The sequence below is a fragment of the Caenorhabditis remanei genome, chromosome X (genome assembly GCF_010183535.1).
Source record: "Caenorhabditis remanei strain PX506 chromosome X, whole genome shotgun sequence".
NCBI classification, from domain to species: domain Eukaryota; kingdom Metazoa; phylum Nematoda; class Chromadorea; order Rhabditida; family Rhabditidae; genus Caenorhabditis; species Caenorhabditis remanei.
In genome coordinates this window covers 16,985,247-17,003,851 of record NC_071333.1, presented here as the reverse complement: position 1 = coordinate 17,003,851, position 18,605 = coordinate 16,985,247, and the positions used below count along the sequence as shown (strand labels likewise).

The 18,605-nt window shown below is 37.8% G+C and overlaps 7 protein-coding genes across 7 annotated transcripts; 5 read left to right on the top strand and 2 right to left on the bottom strand.

The window, feature by feature from the left end:
- Window positions 1-680: 680 nt before the first annotated feature.
- GCK72_025427 (uncharacterized protein) lies at window positions 681-956 on the bottom strand (the record flags this gene model as incomplete). Its single annotated transcript, XM_053736336.1, has 1 exon — window positions 681-956. The coding sequence occupies one exon, from the start codon at window positions 954-956 to the stop codon at window positions 681-683; it is 276 nt and encodes a 91-aa protein (XP_053579902.1).
- Window positions 957-1,789: 833 nt separating this feature from the next.
- GCK72_025426 (uncharacterized protein) lies at window positions 1,790-2,097 on the top strand (the record flags this gene model as incomplete). Its single annotated transcript, XM_003103707.2, has 2 exons — window positions 1,790-2,011; window positions 2,065-2,097. 2 exons carry the CDS (start codon window positions 1,790-1,792, stop codon window positions 2,095-2,097), a joined length of 255 nt encoding a protein of 84 aa, XP_003103755.2.
- Window positions 2,098-3,268: 1,171 nt separating this feature from the next.
- On the top strand, window positions 3,269-3,623 carry GCK72_025425 (uncharacterized protein; the record flags this gene model as incomplete). The annotated part of the gene is made up of 2 exons (XM_003103617.2): window positions 3,269-3,330; window positions 3,473-3,623. 2 exons carry the CDS (start codon window positions 3,269-3,271, stop codon window positions 3,621-3,623), a joined length of 213 nt encoding a protein of 70 aa, XP_003103665.2.
- Window positions 3,624-8,927: 5,304 nt separating this feature from the next.
- GCK72_025424 (uncharacterized protein) lies at window positions 8,928-10,254 on the top strand (the record flags this gene model as incomplete). The annotated part of the gene is made up of 2 exons (XM_003103705.2): window positions 8,928-9,279; window positions 9,323-10,254. The coding sequence occupies 2 exons, from the start codon at window positions 8,928-8,930 to the stop codon at window positions 10,252-10,254; spliced, it is 1,284 nt and encodes a 427-aa protein (XP_003103753.2).
- A 760-nt stretch (window positions 10,255-11,014) lies between these two features.
- Window positions 11,015-13,174, bottom strand: GCK72_025423 (uncharacterized protein; the record flags this gene model as incomplete). Its single annotated transcript, XM_003103676.2, has 4 exons — window positions 11,015-11,266; window positions 11,858-12,184; window positions 12,236-12,512; window positions 13,083-13,174. 4 exons carry the CDS (start codon window positions 13,172-13,174, stop codon window positions 11,015-11,017), a joined length of 948 nt encoding a protein of 315 aa, XP_003103724.2.
- Window positions 13,175-14,295: 1,121 nt separating this feature from the next.
- Window positions 14,296-15,366, top strand: GCK72_025422 (uncharacterized protein; the record flags this gene model as incomplete). The annotated part of the gene is made up of 3 exons (XM_003103688.2): window positions 14,296-14,849; window positions 14,910-15,028; window positions 15,113-15,366. The coding sequence occupies 3 exons, from the start codon at window positions 14,296-14,298 to the stop codon at window positions 15,364-15,366; spliced, it is 927 nt and encodes a 308-aa protein (XP_003103736.2).
- Window positions 15,367-16,189: 823 nt separating this feature from the next.
- On the top strand, window positions 16,190-17,281 carry GCK72_025421 (uncharacterized protein; the record flags this gene model as incomplete). Its single annotated transcript, XM_003103540.2, has 6 exons — window positions 16,190-16,285; window positions 16,347-16,484; window positions 16,581-16,777; window positions 16,823-16,901; window positions 16,948-17,026; window positions 17,106-17,281. The coding sequence occupies 6 exons, from the start codon at window positions 16,190-16,192 to the stop codon at window positions 17,279-17,281; spliced, it is 765 nt and encodes a 254-aa protein (XP_003103588.2).
- Window positions 17,282-18,605: the final 1,324 nt, after the last annotated feature.

The following is an 18,605-nucleotide window of genomic DNA, read 5'->3' as shown; positions in this document are numbered from 1 at the left end:
ATTAGTTTTCGATTTGGTATTTATATATAAATCAATTATCAGCAGAGAGATCTATTGTGCAAATGCCTTATTTACATTTATTCCATCTGTTAAATCTCTAAGAAGACACCCATTTTATTTGCGTTGTAATATCAAAAATAGTAACAAATCCAGCTCCCAGTTCTTGTCCAACCGTACTTTAAACTGTTGGAATTCTCTACCCGTTTCTTCTTTCCCGGTTAAATCTTCCTCCCGTTCGTTTAAAACTAACTTGAAACATGTTGATTTGTCTAAGTATCTAACTCTTTCTCCCCTCAACTATTAATGTTTCTACTTGTCTCCCCCCTCCCTCTCTTGTTTTTGGCCTATTCACGAGGTAGCAAAAAAAGGGCAAAACTATTTTTCTCTTTTTTTTACTATTTCCAAAGGGAAAAATAGTTTTTTACCACCTAATTTTGCGTCCTCCAGAATCGGCCCATCAAATATTTATTTATCTTTTTGAATCCACTTCGGTTGTATCAGTGGCTCCTTGCCCTTCATATCGAATTAAAATAAATAAACAGAATAAACAGAAGCTAAAAATACAATAAACCGTAGTGTCATTTAACACGGAGAATAAGAAAACCAGAAATACAAAGTAATCAACATTCTATTATGACAGATAGAATAAGTTAGATGGGAAGAAGGAATACAGCGCCAATTTACTTGGTGACTTGGTGGAGAGCATGGGCCAGGTAGGCGACGTTGTTCGAAGAGATACCAGCAACAGAGATACGTCCGCCCTTGGTCAAATAGACAGAGTGCTCCTTGATGAGTCTCTCGACTTGTTGTTGGCGGATGCCGAAAAAGCAGAACATTCCAATTCGAATACTGATATGCTCCCAGTTGCGGGTGGAACCTTCCTTGGCGAGCAAGTCCTTGAGTTGGGTTCTCATACTGATAATACGATCCGCCAAAACTTGACGTCCCCGAGCCATTGTTTGTTGCGTGATGGGTCCGAAAGGATGCGAGAAACAATGAGAACTCCGTGGATTGGTTGGTTGGAGTAGAATGGACGGATAAGGATCTTCACCTGGAAAATAACATGAGCGGCTTCGTCGGCATCAGATGTGACGACAGAGAAGGAACCGACATGTTCCCCTCAAGATGGTAGCACCCTGTGGAATTCGAGTAAAATCAGCAAGAGCTCCGGCCTCGTCAAATCCAATGGCCGACTTGTCGTAGAAGCGGTACTGATTCAGTGTGTGATGATCATTTTGATTATCACGACAAAATACAGGAAAACAAAAGATAAGAGAAGAAACAAACTGAAAAAGCACGATTTTTCATGGTGAACCTATGCAAACGCGCTTTGTTGAGACTGCATTTTGCTCAAATTATTTGAAACCTAAATAACACTATTTAAATTATATTTTGTTAACTAAAATTCTGAAACGTCAACCGTTTACCCGCCGGCCTCAAAACACATGTCCTCCAAAACAACTAATGGGAAGTAGTAAGAGCCAAATTAGAGTAAAATGAAAACAATTCGAACAATGTGAAGATGGCTGTGAATGAGTGGTGATGCAAAACTGCTCCTGGACATACGGTAAAGGGAAAGGAGTGTACACGGGTAGGGGACGCGTTAGTGCGGAGTGTCGTTGCGCGTGCAGTTTGTTTTTGTTTGATTTCGTGTATTACGACCATACGTATTAATTCAATGGTCCGATTTTGTGATGTCCACTCATGACTTGTTTTCCCCTATGTTTCGTTCGACGATTCAAGTGTTCATTTAATTTTTGTGACTTCTTATTCAAAAAATGACTTTAAGATGCATCCAACTCCAACTCCCCGTTTCTCAAACAAGCAACTCACCGATTTGGCGTTGGCGTCCATCAAAAAAGGAAAAAAGGCAAAAGACACGGAGAAACTTCGAGTTTACCTTCTTATCAAGATGTTCGCCCTTGCTCTTCACCCATATCTTGCTGCCATGGAGACAGAAAGGTCATCGACAAATCCGCCAGTTTCGCGAAAAAGAGACTATGATGGACAAGTAAGTTTTAAAACAATTTTATAACTGTATTAGTTAATCAATTTTTGTTTCAGTTATCGACTCCGAGCGCCGACAAACAGCAATAATCTTCTTCACCGCCACCGTCCCCAAAACTGCGCCCAATCCAAATGTCAATTTCTTTTATCTTTTTCTCTAAATTTTTCTCACCATTTTATTTGATATAAATTTGTTTTATGTAAAAATGGTGTTGTGTTTTTACTTTTTCTTTCCAGATTATAACAACACAACATATCGTAAATCTTTTAATAGAGGCACACCACGAGCAAGAGTTTGAAGCATCCTATCTTGGCTGTCTTTAAAAATTGGAAATGTTTCACAACTGAAGAAACATTCCATTAATATTCAGCTATGTTTTGTCGGTTAGGAACTTTTTGACATTCTCTTTGCGAACCAACATATGCCGCTGTAAACAGAAACCTCTAGGTGCGCCTCTTTTTCCGATTTCAAGGAATGCATTTATAGTTTCCAGCTGATATGAGTTTCACAAAAAGTACCAAAAGTGTTTCTAACTTCAGAATTGACTTTCAGTCGTCTATCTAGAAACCACCGATCTGACATTGAAAATAGGTGACTATCCTCATGTTCCCATCTACACATATAGCAGGTCTGACAACGAAAACCAGCGGTAATCCATTCCAGGCGTGGGATCATTTAGTTACCGCAAAACCCCTAACGGAGGTGACCCCAGAAAAGTCTACTTGATGTGGTATATCTTTTTTCTTGAAGGAGATATCAAAAAATTGTCAACTGACAAAATATAGCTGAATAATTATTAAATATTTTTTAGTGAAAAAAACTTTGATTGCTATCAAAGTTTTTTCACTAAAAAATAAAGTTGAGATATAGGGCTCCAAACTCTCGCTAACGGGTGCACTTCTATTTGAGTTTTTACGGTATTGGATGTTAAAGAGAATGCGGATACTTTCAACACACCTGAATTTCCCCATTTCCCAGATCAAAACTCCCATGATGTAGCTTCAGGCGCCCACGTCATTCTCCCAAGTTTTTTTCCCACATTCAACACTTGTTTTATGCGAGCTTTTCTCCTTTTTGTGTTACTAACAGGAAAAAAGTCGTGTTGTAAGAGCTCTCAACCACTTTCCCAGATTTACATTTGTCCCCGTTGCTCAGATTTTATATGGAAAATGGCAACGGTCGCCAGGAAACAATACGACCCTTCTGCCCGAGCTGTGCACATTTTTGGATTTATTTCACCTTCCACCAGCTTGTGAGAGAATGTCGAGCTACGAGCAGATTCCAGGAGAAGTTCATACTACTCAACCGCAACCTCAATCTCCGTAAGTTTTCCAATCAAATCGTCTTTTGAAGGAATATGGAAAAAGAAACCGGTTTTGTTTTCAAGTAATACGGTTTTCAGAAGTTTTGTGTGTAAAAATGTCTAAAAAGTTAATTTTCTCATTTCATATTTCCATATTACAGATTCGAGACATTCCAACAAGAAGAGCCAGAACCACCGAAGGAAACTCGATTCTACTGCATCCCAGTTTGCATTTGCGTCGAGATCATGGCTTGCTGTGCCGAGATCTGCATGGGAATCTTCAACTGCCCACGTGGCCGTGCTAACTTCTAATTCAAGATCTTGATATTCATATCCTCCATTGTGTTGGTTTTCTGGATGGAATGAATTACTTGTTAACAAATGTGTTTTTCTTTAATGTATCCACAGGGATAACAAGTTACAGCAACAAAAAACATGTTCAGAGATGGTGACGGACAGAGTCAGATATCTGGTTGTGAGACTTGATGTACATCTCAAAAATGGCCTGCAAGCTTATAGTATAAGGTCCTTTTGAAAACAAATTAATGAAGTCTACACTAACTAGTTGTTCCTTCTCACAATAGAAAACCAAAAAGAAATCCGTCGAGCCGGATTCGAACCAGCGACCTAAGGATACCCACTGACTCTACAGTCCTCCGCTCTACCAACTGAGCTATCGACGGCACGCGTTTCCTATCTTCATGAACACATTTTGCCGCGGCGTTGCGCCGGTGTCGACCGGGAAATCGAGCGGAAGAACGAGAAACAAACCAGTAGAAAAATGAATGATATTCAGTTTTGATTGACACAATTAACACAAGTAAACAAGCGTGTAAAATAAAGATAAAGAATGAAAAATCCATTTAATGTGTTTTCAAGTTTGTTAGTTCGTGTCATTTCGAAAAATAACTTTTGAAGACTAGAAAATCCTAAAATATTCTATTCATCCTGTATATTTCATATCATGGTTGCATACACTGAACGGGCTACCATACTTTAACTGTCTGGAAGTTCAAGTGGGTTCAAAACAAAAGTTTATTTCATTCCCATCTTTTGAAACTGCTTTTTTAAATAATCTTTTCACTTTTTCGGTCTTGTTTTCTCTCTTCTTCGGTTTTCCAGTTGGTAACAATGGTACCCCTAATCGACTCTGATATAAATTGGCTCTGATGTTTATTCAAACTCAATCCTTGCTGTATTCATCTTTTTTGCATTGTCTCTCTTCTATTCTGTGTGAACTGCACCCTATTAGATGACGCGTTTGTCTGTGGTCTTTTGCGTACTAGTGTTTGCAGAATGTCGATTTACGAGGACGCATGGGAATTGTTTTTTTATTTCAAGCTTTTTATATCAAATTTCTAGAAAGATTACCTGATAAATTCGTAGAAAATGTAGTGATAAAATTTTTTAGAAACTTTTTTCAGTGTAAATTAGTTGGTCATTCAAATAGAACACTGATCGGACGGAAAAACTTAATTATTGAAACGTTATTTATTTATTTATTTTAATTCGATATGAAGGGCAAGGAGCCACTGATACAACCGAAGTGGATTACAAAAAGATAAAGAAATATTTGATGGGCCGATTCTGGAGGACGCAAAATTAGGAAGGTAAAAAACTATTTTTCCCTTTGGAAGTAGTAAAAAAAGAAAAATAGTTTTGCCCTTTTTTGCTATCTCGTGGATACGTTTAATAAAGTTATATGAAAATTACACTGAAAATTGCACAGTCTTTAAATAAAAAAGAGAGAATTCTATGAATTTGGCAGATGCAACGATGATTGTGGAGGATTTTATTCTTGTTTAGATTTGTGCAACTACATATAAGACGACAAGAGGATCCAATCAATATTGTTTTTTAGATACAACGGATCTGGAACAAAAATCTATATAAAAAACTATCACTTCCGACACTCAAGTACACTTTCAGAGTGGGACGATGATAAACGATAAATCACGGCGAGAATGTTGAATTACATGGCGGATTTGCATATATAACAATGCCAAAGACAAGCATACACTGAAAAACTATCATCCGATAAATTTGATGCAAGGACAATCTGATCCCAATGTATTTTTACAAACGGGCCAAGGGCAGGCCCGGGTGGAACTTTTTTTGAATTTTATGATCCAAAAATAATTTTCAAATACTTTTTATCACTAAGTTTACTGTAGAATCACTTCTAATGGTCAATTTACTTAAATTATAGCTGAAAATTTCACAAAAACTCCTTTTTCAAAAATCACTGCTGAAAAAACTTGTTTTCGGGAGAAAATTGCTTCACCTGTGCCGGACGCTGTGAACGTAACGACATTTGTCTCGGATTTGTCTCCAAAGTCAAAAATAAGTTTCTTTTCAAAAAAAAAAACCTGAAATGAATTTTTGAATAGAGTGTCTGCATTTTACTGAAAGCAATTCAGTACTGAAACCAATTTGAACTCCGGCGACAATGCTTGTAGACTGATGGAATCATTGGTTATCACTGAAAGTTTGGAAAAAAAACTGAAAATTTCCTCTGAATTCCAATTATTTTTTCGGTCAATTCTGTCATGAAGAGTAGCTGTAAAATTCAAATTTGCTAATCCGCTAATCCGATTTTCCATCAGCTGCTGTATGTCATGCTTTTTTCGTTTCGGAAAGTAACTTGGTTTCACTCTGATACCTCTTTTCATTTTCCAAAAAAAATTATTTATCCTTTTAATTGTCTTAAATTCCTGATACATTATTTCCAGAAAATTATTTCCAGAAAATTACTGAACTTTTTTTTTCAAATTTGTTGAAAATTACATCAGACTTCTTTCATACAGCTGAGAAAAACTGCGAAATAGAAAAATAATTTGCATGTCGTCTCGTAAATCGACATTCCGCAAACACCGCCACAAGCAAGTACGCAGAGTAGTCAGCTAACAGCGTTCTGTGACGTGGGGGAGTGTAACAACTGATAAAAAAAGGAGAAACTAAAATGGACAAGAAGTGAAAACAAAACCAGGTGGAATGGAAAAGGGATGGTGAAAAATTGGTTTCCTGTCAGGAAAGGCAACAATATTGGAATTGAGTGGAACCTAAAAGTTCAAATCCAAAAATTGGGGGAATGAGATTGGGAAAAATATTAGATTATATGGACTTTTTTCTCAGATAAGTACAAGCTTAAGCAGATGTTTTACAGAAGCCTTGAGAGAATCTCTTCAATAACTAATAAGTCACATTCCCAAGACTTACTTGTTAATGCTCAGACGAAGTTAATTATTTGGTCCCCTCTCCTACTCATTTTCCATATTTTTATACTTTTTCTTTTTGTGACTTTTTTCTCATTTCTCAAATATAACCAAACTGAGAAAAAAGTCAGAAAGATGTTTTGAGCTTCGTTTTGAGAATTGGGTCTGTAATTCAAAAGCTTCTCGATCGACTTCCCTAGCTTTTTCTTGCTCGACTTTCGTTTTTGTTTTCATCTGCTTTTAATGTATTAACATCCACACCCCTTGTCCACTTGGAAATGCGAGTTGTTGCTCGACACTCTTTTTTTTTCTCCATCTTCATTCTGGAGAGAGGGTATTCTTTGTGTGAGGTCCCTAAATTAATCACTCAAACTACGTCGTTTGTGGAGAGTGTCGTGCGATAGAAACGACCCACGGTGGTGGAAAAGAATGGAGAACTGAAGAGACACGAGAAGAATCAAAAGAGTTAAAAAGAAGGGGATGGCCGAGTGCTGCCTCCCCTATGTGGCGCCAGGCGCCTCCGCGGAGCCTTCATTTTACAATTTTATCGTTTTCGTGGCAGTTGCCTGCCGACATCGTTTGACAGAGTTGAGGAGATTAGCGGTGGTCTACGGTGGTGAGTTCATTCGATCTGGAAAAACGCTTGATGGTATACTGTAGTAAGATTATTCTTTTGAGTTCAGCTTTAGAACCTTTGTCGTCTTCCCACAACTTTGGCATGCTGGGAAAGACAATCGTATTATGATGTTCTTCGTTTTTTAAAAACTTTTTTGATATATATTTTTTGGGGATGTAAAGGGCTCAGGGTCAAAGGTCTCAGTGAGCATTGACATGTGGTACACATCGAAGACATTATATAAACAATTCCGGATACTAACAATGCCAATTTCTTCTGTGGTCTTGTGAGATATCCAAATTAGAAAGTCTGCTAATATACATAAATGTTACTCCTTTTCACATATGATTTGACTAGCCGATGACTATCTTCGACTTAGACCAAACCTATGAAGGGAATCATTGACGGACTAAAATTTTACATTGTTTTCTTTGTGAACAATTCCTGATGTGGTCAACTTCTTCCATCAGGATTTTTCAGTCTACATGATCATTTGACATTTCAGTTTTCCTACTCCTATATTATCTATCCTCAGCTTTGAAATCTCAAATATCAAAAGTTAAGCTGTGAGCCTTTTATTAGTAAACACATTTTGAAACCTGGTAGCTGCAAGTCTTACTGACACATCAGAATTTATCAGCGACTATGAAAAAATATGTGTTTCTATGATCAGTGCATTCCTGTCTGAAGCTAATAAAATGGGAATATCACTTTCTCCCAGTTCAGAGTTGAAAACGATTATAATACGTTTGCTCTTTCCCACATTTCCCATCTATCTTACTTCTGAGCTTTGATCTTTAAGGAGATTATTTTAATTAAAACTTTTTTGAGTATGCGTCCTCGAAAGATGTCTAGAACATACAAGGCTTTCTTTGATGCTGTCTCAAAATTCAAGGCCTTAACTTCTGTATTTCGAAACACTATCATCTCATAAACAACTTTCCTCTATTCAATTTCTCAACTTTCCGAGTATGCGTCCTCCAAGTCTATTTATAGCACATATGGCTTTCAGTCATGCTTTCACAATTTTCAAGGCTATGACTGTCATTACCTTGAAAACACTATTTTCACGTTTGAGCTTTGATCTTCTGCGGATATTTTTAACTTTTTGAGTGAAAGTCCTCCAAATTCCGCAGTACCACATTCAAGCTTTTAGTCATCATTTCACAATATTCGAGGACAACAGAAACACTCTCTTTCTCATTCATTACATAGCTTCAGAGTTGTCACAAGGTGACTACTTCTTTCTGCCCCTCAATTTCCCCCGAAAGCGGATGACCAATCAAAATACATTGTTGACCGCTCTCAAACCACCGTATGCTCATAAAACGCATTTTAAGACCCTTTTTCTGCTTTTTCTTATCAGTATTATGACCCCGCTCTGAATATTTTTTTCTGATAAGGAACTACATCAGGCATTTATGACAGTGGTAGACCGTGACAGGGGTAGAGAAACTGTTTTATTATTTTATAGCTCATATAATAGTTAAATACTAAAAATTCAAATGTCAGATAACAGTTTTCAATTGTTTCAAAAAGCTATTGTTTATTCTTCAAACCAAACTATTTCTTCAAATTTTCAAAAATTTGTTTATAACATACATCTCCTTGCTTTTCTCTTGTTTTTATTCTCTACTAATTTTACAAACCATTCGTTCTTCTTATCCAAATCAGTTTTCAGAATCTTCACACATCTGCGCAACTTGTGACTACTCTGCCAGCTTCAAAAAGGAAACATGAGTGAGGTAAGACCTGAAGAAGATAATTTTTACATTTTTCTGAAAAATGTTATCCCAGGAAGAATCTCCTCCCGCTAAAACACCGTTACAATTCGAATCATGGTCATGGGCTCAAAACGTGCAATTTTATCTTGATGTACCTTCAAACAGGAGAGTTAAAAATCCTCCTTTTGTGTATGACAAAAATGTGGAATACAAGTATGGATGTTTCAAATATGGAGATAAAATTCTTTCCGGTCCAGTTCCCGTCTCTGCTCCTGTTCTCGATTTGCCGCCTTCCGTCTCTAATGGTCACCAGCGAGCACCGAAAGGACAAGGAATTGCTTCAGAGCAAGAGGAAGATGAGAGCGATAGTGAATGCAGTGACGACGACCTACCTTATAAAGCAGAAATAGACGGTAATTTGATTCATTAAGCTTCTTTCATAACTTTAGTTTACAGAAGAGGAATGGAAACGAGACTGTGAAGACGCGGAATTGTGGAGAAAAGAACAAGAACAGGCGATGAGGAATGAAATAGCAAAGCAAGAAGAATTGTTGGCAAAGAAGAGAAGACTTGAAACATCGGTTCCGTACCCGTCGTATCATCCCAGAGCAGGCAATTACAAATACCAAGTGTGGTATAAGAAAGGAGCGCCAGACGGTTTTCAATTAGATCCTGCATTTGAAATCTGTAAAATCGACAACAATGCGGATTCAGCGTCCCACAAAAGGGTGAAGTCTGACTTGAAACATCTCCCAGTATGGTTTCAGCTAGATCCTACATTCAAAGCCTATAAAATCAATAACGATGATGATTCAGCGTCCCACAGAATGATGAAGTTTGCATTGACGCTCCTGCCACTTATGGGAATTGAGATATCGGGGGAATCCGAAACGGTGTTTCATGAGCACTTCATCTTGACAAGAGTGGGAATAGATAACATGGAAGTAGATGACATTTTCTTCCGTCGCTGTGTCGAGAGATCGGTACAACATGATCCGCCTCTTCTTCTGGAAATCATGGAGCAGTTCTACTTCTACTCGGAGAAGAAAGGTCAAAAACATCCGATCGCACAATTCTATCCACCAAGCTACACATACGAGATGATTGAATATTGCGAGGATCGTTACTGGACTGAACATCAGGGAGAGTTGCCTGGTCGGCTCAAGTACCCGCAGAAACGAGTCACCTGGGTAGTTGATCCACCAACTCCTGCTGAATGGAAAGAGATCATGGATATTAAATATAGTTTTATTCAACCTGGTGGTGAGATGTTCGTTCTGAATTTCGCTGAAACTAAACAAGAACTCAAATGTTGTGTTGGTTTTGGATTAGAGTTGGCGGGATGTTCTGAAAAAACCGTAGAAGTTGGAAAACCGAACATTGAATGATTTCACATCCCAGTATTCTATAATCTCATGTTTCTAACTGTTCCGATTGTTTCTCTTATATTCTTCGCACTATTCAATTGTATTCGTTTGTTTTAAAAGTAAGATTTTCAAGCAACTAGCACTAGACCACGTAATGGTACTACCCCTAAAAATCTAGTTGACAGCAACTCCATCTTTTTCAGTATTCAATTATTTTATTAATTATCTACCAAAATTCTTCCTTATAAATTACTCTCTCATTTTCAAAATCCTTTGTTAATATGTTATGTGTCGTATTTTACATTTAAAGTTTCGAATAATAATTCTTTATCTCTAATTCCTATCTCAACTTCCCACACTTTGAAAGTTTTTTTTTCTCAAACTAGCTCACTAATAGTTCTTCCCCTAACAATCCAGCTTATAGCAATTCTCTCTTTTTTTGAGATCTTATCGATTATCCATCAAGTTATATAAATTACCGTCTCATTTTCTAAATCCTCTTTTGATATGTATCTTAAATGTCATGTTCTTGGAATTTCAGATAATCATTCCTTTTTGGTAATAAAGTCAGAAACAATTTTTCATTATTTTTATTACTGAAGCTCAAGAGACTTATGACAGACACACGTTGGAAGGAAAAATGTAACAAGTACACGTTTTCAATTTTTAATCAATTTTTCTTCGGATATAATCACTGATTGAGCAGAATTCGAATGGAGTTACGAGTCTCGACGGTTGTTTTGAAGAGATTGTTGATACTGCGCCATCTGAAACATTCAATTTAAAATTGAAAGATTGTTTCTCTTACCATTTCCGGATTATAAACTGGAAAGTTGAATGGAGCCATTCCAACTGCCATTGGTTGTCCTGGCATCATCATTTGGTACGGGTTAGGCATTCCCGGGAAGCCAAAATTGTATGGGTTGGCAGATGGTCGGCCAGCAGTGTTTCTTACGATTTCCCGATGTTCCTCTTCGTTTTTTGACATGGTTTTCTTGTAGCGGATTCTCTTGTTTCCGAACCAGTTGGACACCTGGAAAATGAAAATGAAAGTCAAAATTATAGCGAATGGTGAAATCAGTCATTCGGCGCATGCACCCATATTTTCTGATAACGGAAGTCTGGCTTTCAAACAATCTATAAAAATTTGGTTACCTGTACTTTCGACTCCCGGGAGAAAATTCTTTCTGTCAAAACCGGCTAAATATCTCTGGAAGCTAAGTTATGAGCTCTCAAACTTTCCATATGGTTAATCTTTTTACATGGAATTCCGAATCGACAAGTAGTATACACAAAAATGTTCTCATTTTAACAACCTTGGTGGGATCATAGCTGAACCATTAGAAAAAACAAATGGAGGTGGCCTAGATGCGGCCGATTTGAAATTCCACGTGAAAAAGCTTTTCGAGAGCTCACAACTCGGCTCGCAGAGACATTTAGCCCGTTTTGATGACAGAAATGAACTTCCCGTAGTTCAAAGTACCTAAGTTTTTTGATTTTGAAAGCCGCGTCACTAAAGACTTCCCTTGTGAAAAAAAGATTTTGGAGTCCTCCCGCTCGGATTTTTATGTTTAACAGAGCCTCACAAAACAAAAGATGTTCTATTCTCCAGACCCTTGCTTACCTGTGCTACACTAATGTTACACTGCAGAGCCAACGCCTGTTTGACCTCTTCCGAAGGATACGGGTGGCTGATATGCGCGGCGAAATAGTCGTTGAGAATCTGTGTCGACGATTTTGAGAAGTTTCTTCGCTTCCGTCTGGCATCGAAATATCGTCTTCTAAGCTGGATCACACTCTCGCATGTACTCTGTTTCAGCAGCTCGGAGACTTTGCTAAACTTGTTTGACACAATTTGAGCCATTTTCTCGATTGCCGAGTGGGTGATTGGACGGAACTCGCCGTGAGAATGCAGAACATACTTCACCGTTTCGCAGAAGTTGGCTCGATTCTGAAAATATCGTATTGATAATCTGAACACATTTATCCATCCAAAAGTAACCTCTTGACACAGTTTCATGCTCTCTGCAAACTTCTTCCTCACATTCGCCAGTTCTCGACGATACTCATCCTGATCGTCTCCACCTAATTCGAATTCATGCTTTACATTATCATGATTATCAGTTATTCCTTCTGCTCTGAGCATGTTATCCAGTCGCTCCTCGTTTTCTACGCATTCTTCTTTGATCATTTGAGGAGAGAGGAATAATTGCTGCTTTTTTTCAACAAGCACGGATTGGATGCTTTGGTGCAATGGATTCGTCCGGATGCTTTGTTTTCTGCAGATTTCAAGATTTCCAGATTTCAAATAGATTAGGGATCAAGATGTCATCAGCTACTAACTAATAGTACGGCACGCTTCTTACAACCGCGCTCTACCGAAACCCAAGAAAATTGTGTGCGAAATTGAGAGACTCAGAGAAAAAGATACATTTTTTCATGGGAATTTCGGCGGAGCGCAGTTGTAAAAACTCTGTTGAGCTAATATGCCTTGCTCTTATCGGCTAACTAATCTCTAACCCTGTTTCCCAGGGCGTACTATTATTTCTTATCGCTCTCGTAAATCTACTATACAACATAATTATATGTATGCATAAGGTAAAGGGTATGCCGGGTCAACTTTTTTTTTTGAAAAATTTAGATTATTTCCGGTCCTTTTATACATTCGTGGTGATTTTTACAATGTTCTAGTAACGGTGATAACTATACAGTGATAAATGATAGTGATAAGTATGCGCGGCATTCAGTCACATGCCATATCATTTCGATGATTTGAGTGACAGGTAATGTAATTGGCAACTACACACTTTCCATTACTTGATCTTCACAAAAAAGTTCAGAAAACTCACAATTTAGCCACTGCATCGAAATCCAACGGCATCTCATTGATTTTGCTAAGCTGGTCTAGTAGGTTTTGAACCGGCGCTTTCTTTTCCTCCATATCTGCAAATTAGTCGAATAAATCAGAAGTGACAAGCGGTCATTAATAAGAAATACGACTTAAACGGACACGATAGCGAGAGAATGAAAAAAGTGACGTTCAATGGAGACGAATGATGACAAGTGATGAGGTGTACTGCAATGGGTGGCCGGTTGGTCCGCACCGCAACTGAAGGCGAAGAGAGAAAGAGATGGAGATACGCTCTTTCTTCTGTGTGTGTGTGTGTGTGTGCGCGCGGGCTAGTCAGTTACGTAATCCACCGTCTGTGCATAGGGCAGAGGTCACCCCGTCTCGTAGGACGGTATGTTGTATACCGAATATTCTCCCACAACTCTATTCGCATTGTCTCATTGTTTTGGTGCTACCATCTGTTACTATTTTTCTAATCCATTGGCCCTCTTTACTGGTGAGTTAATCTTCATTGTGCGTGAGACCATCGATTATGATCTCGTTTACTAATTTTCCGGATGATTTCCTGTAATCCGGCTCTGTGAGCAGCTATGGGGGATAGGGATTTTTCCAACCTGCAACGGGCCGGGCTGGGCCGAAAACTTGCAAGTACAGATTTTATAGCATGTAGAGCAAACTTCACTAAGTTTTGGCGCCCAGTCTTTTCATTGTACAACTAAATATCTTTAAACACTTCTCCTCCCTGTTCTGAAACTTTTTTAAGCCGTGTCTAAACCTCAATAGCTTAATTAGCATATAGTTTAGAAATCGAACCCCTCGTGATGGGAATATCATTCCATCAATTGTGGAGTGAACAGTACCATTTTCACTTCTGGAATGTTTATATGAACTGTTACCTCTTTCTTTTCAAACTGTTAAACTACCCTGTCCTAATTTCAAAAATAGCAGCCCATTCTATTGATTCGGTCATCCGATCTATGCTGCTCACACTGTCCTCTATCCCGCACTCTCCATCTCATAACATATCTCATAACGTAACTCACATAACGCCTTCAGTAGGCCCTTTTATTGATTCTGCGTGCGCGATCGTAGGCCACCCACCCTCCTTCTCTCTTTGCCTCTACACCTATCCCTCCGCTTTACACCTTCTTAATTACCTGCCTTCCTTTCCTAGATAATTACTCTAATTATTCAATTTCCAGATCTTCAAAATGTCGTTTCACAATGATTCGTCGTATGGAAACCCCGGCATCTACCGTCGATCCATCGAGGAGATCATGTATACACCAAATCGGGCGGCACCCGCGAAAAAGGTGTTTTACGATGAAACCCTTTCAACCCTCAAAAAGGTCACTCGGTTGAAAGACAAATTCGAAAATGGGACGTTGAACATCACCGAGAACGAGCCGGAGCAGGCAGACAATTCTGATGAAGGCGAGGATGTATGCGACGGTCCAGTCTTTGCAAATATGACGACTCCACTTCCCAAGCCGAGAACTATTCTGTCAATCAAAAGACCACAAAGAGAAGTTGAAGAAACCGACGAAGAAGACTGTTTCAACCCAGGCGTCGTGGAAACTCCAATTTTGCGCACACCGTCGAGACAGGTATCCGGAAGCAGCTTCATCAATTCTCGTCTCAAAACTTCTCAATCGGACGTGAAAAATATGGAGTACGCGATTCCTGAATCAGTTGATAGATACAAAACCCAATCAGCTGGATCGTACTCCTCATCAGCATCGTCGACGTCGTCTCAAGAGACTAGGTAGGTTTTTAATTAGATTATTAATTGGAGTTGCCTTATTACTAATTTTCATATTTTCAGATGCAAAACTCCAACGGAGAATGCTACATTCAACGTCAACAACCATAACTACTACTCGAAATTTGCTAGAGCTCAAGTTCACGAGAAGTTTAGAATGTACTTCAAGTGGGGATCTGAGAGTGAGTTTCAGTTTCCAATTTCTTCATTTAAAAAGCGAACTACAAAACTATATCCGTACCAAAATACTTATTTTCTGTTTTCAGCTCTTCGTGCGATCGCTGTTGCGGTTTCGACGATGCGACTCCAAGCGCTCGAGAATCTCCCACTATTCGAACAAGACGATCGTGTTAGAATGATGAAAAAAATCTACGAAAGCTGCAAAAAAGGCGCCAACAAGGAAATGGACGCTCTCTGCTCCGCACTCTTCGATCTTCTCGACGACGTTAGTGAGCCGCGCCTCTCGATTCACGAAGAATATGTTGTCCAGAAGTACAACAAAAAAATGCAGAAGAAGTAGCTTCTAATTGTAATATTCTGTAATATAAAAATTTGTTGTCATAACATAGCCAAAAGTCTTTTTTGTTTTGTTTAATCTCTTGATCTACTGGTAATTTTCTTGGCTTTAAATTTCCAAAAATTTTGGTTAATTGTTAAAAAGTTTGTTACGTTTTTAAAGTAAATAAAACTTCTTTTTTTGATTATGCTTAAGTTTTTCAGCTATTGTTCATGAAAAACCTACAAGTCAAACGTTGATCACCTTTATAGCCTGATTCTGGTCAACAAACTATTCAAATGCGTTCTAAACTCCAGCAGAATTAATATATTGAGTGTCTGTCAGGAATTCGCCAATCTGATCACTCAACTTCCTAATGTAAACCAATTGTTCTTCGAATTAGTGCTCTATAATTTCATGTGGTCAGCTAATGGTGTTAGAGGTTGTCTCATTTTCAAAAACGTCTAAATGAACAACGCAGATACTTAAAACATCTGCCTAACGACGTGAATTCTCGTAAACTTCAAATTTCGTTGAATCCAAATCGAGTTACCAAGAAACCAGAAGTCTTTACTTTGATTGAATCATGTCGGTTGCAACGTACTTGATTATTTGAGTTATTACTGACCCCTGTGTTATTTTCAGAATGACGTTGGACGTTTATAGAGGGTTTCTTCAGATTTTTTATCCTGTATTCTTTGTGGCATCTTTATTGATTCAAATCATTCTAATGTATCTAATATTCTATCATTCTCCAAAGAGCTTGCAATTGATGAAAGTGTTTCTGGGGAACACGTGTTTCTTTCAAATACGTTTGGTTTTTGTAACATGTGCTGCTCAGTTCCGGATGATATCAACGTCCGTTCCAATCGAATTACGCAGCTATGGCCCTTGCCGGTATTTGGAAGCTTGGGTGGGATATTCCATGTACCAAATGCTACAGGTGAGTCTACCTATCATTCAAGATTTATTTTCAATTTCGATCTTTCAACCTTTTCTTTCAGACTTCGGCATTTATGAGTGGCATGTCTATTTTAATAACATTCTTTTTCAAATATGAAGTGGTTCGATGTATTGAACTTCCTCGTTGTCGGATAATTGTTATTGTGCTGGCGTTTCATATTCCGATATTTATCTCAATGGTAATGATAAGAAAACATGTTGACAACTTTCTTCCCTGGGGTTCTGACTAATGGAACAGTTTGCACCAGTTATAACATTATGATTCCCGTTTTCAGATAATGGAAGTCATTATGATAATTACTCAGTCCCTGCCAGATGATGTCCGACAATGTTACAAACTTCTTAACACAAATGTGGAGGAGTTCTCAGTAATTGGAGCGTTGAGCTTGAAAACATTACCAAGTATAATCAATTTTGCACTCATATCAGGATCAGTTGTACTTGCTCCGTTTGTTTGTTTCTTTTACAAAAAGTGAGGTGCTCAAACCTTTAAAATAATTATAAAGATTCGTTACAGCAAAATCTTACTTCGAATAAACTCCCAGCTCAACCAACATTCCAAACAACGAAAAACTCTTATCCAAGTATTTGTAAAGGTGCTTACTAGCTCTACGGTTTATATTTTTCAGTAATTTATTTAAGGGACTCACTATCCAAGCGTTCCTACCACTTATCTTCTACGTCCCCGTATTTGCACTTTATTTCTATTGCATTCTCACGCGTAAGTATTTACCAAAGATATTCCAGACTTTATGTTTGTACCTGTGTTCATTCTCAATATCTTTTTTTATTCACTTCAGATGCCGAAATCCTGTTCCAACAATACTTCATGACAGTTGTCCCTTCATTACCAGCGCTTTTCGACCCTTTCGTCACGTTATATTTCGTGACGCCATACCGACGACGATTGAAAATCTGGATGAGAATAGAGAAGGCATCAAAAATTATGCCTGTCATCACGTCACAAGTCTACTAATTCTCATTTTTCTTTCTTTCTGCAAAATGTCAAGAATAGAGTATTGTCGACTTCCTAATTACAGCGGTTGGCTGATATTCTCAAGTGTGTACGTCTCCATAACTACACGTTCTTCATACTCTTCCGAAAAATCGTGTTTTGATAAACATTCTTGTTTTCGAGAACTTTTTTTGTACTCACCTTTATTTCTCTATGACATCGTTGGCTCATTGTTTTTTGGAACCAACAGAAATGGTTGGACTTCTGAAACGTTCCAAACCAAGATTAGTTAACTTTCTTAAAACAAAATGAAGAGGAAAAGTAAATTTTTCGAATAGGATTTTTTCCAAACTGACAATAATTCCCATAGCTTCGGTCCTCTACTACGGTCCAGATCTGTGCAGAAGTAAGACAAAGTTAATTAGAAGTTAATGTATTGAAGATATAACTATCCTTCAAACATAAAAGATCCCAAAATTTTACTTATCTGGTTCCAGTAGACCTAAAAAAACAGCTGAATATTGTACACGGAAGTCGGAAGTTGTGATTTTTCAGGTTCACTGGTACCTGATAAGTGACATTTTTGGGAATTTTCGTCCTCGAAGGGTAGTTATACCTTCAACACGACTAATAACCCTTTCTGAGTGCCCTCAGTTTCGTACATCTTCCGCTACAGATCATCCTGCATTTGAGATGAAAATAGTTATCGACTTGTCATAATTAGAGTTTTGTGAAGAATTTTTGTTTGGTAGAATGAAAATATAAAAATAGATTCTGGTTGAGGGGCGGTAGGGAACTCCGAAATGTTAAAAAAAATTATTAGACAGGTTATCCTGACCCTTTTTGGATAACTAGACTAAAACGTTCACGATTTCAATAAAAAATCAGAAAAAGAAAAAAAAATTCCAGAAGAAAACAAGCAGACAATAACAGCGATTAATCAAAAAATTGAGAACTCATGTTTTGAACCGAGTGTTCTTGAGTCAGAGAACACAAATTTCCCAAATTCCTTAACAGAATTAGTGCTTAGATGATGTTTTATCTAATTGAGAATTAGCTCAGTTTCGTTGCTGTATTTTTCTTTTGAAATTAGGTTTTTTGAAGTCAATAAACACAACAAATACTCAAAAAGTGTTACTTGACGTCTTTTCTATTGTTTCTGTTATTACTTTCTCATTTTCCAAATAAATAAAAAGATAATTTTCATCTCTAAAGTGTATGAAGTTTGATTTCACTTCCTGCTTTCTTCTATTCACTTTTTTTCTATTTTAACTTTAAACGACAGATTTTGAGCAAGACTACCAGGAAAGTATGTAATTAGAATAGAGGAGAGCCAACCGAACTC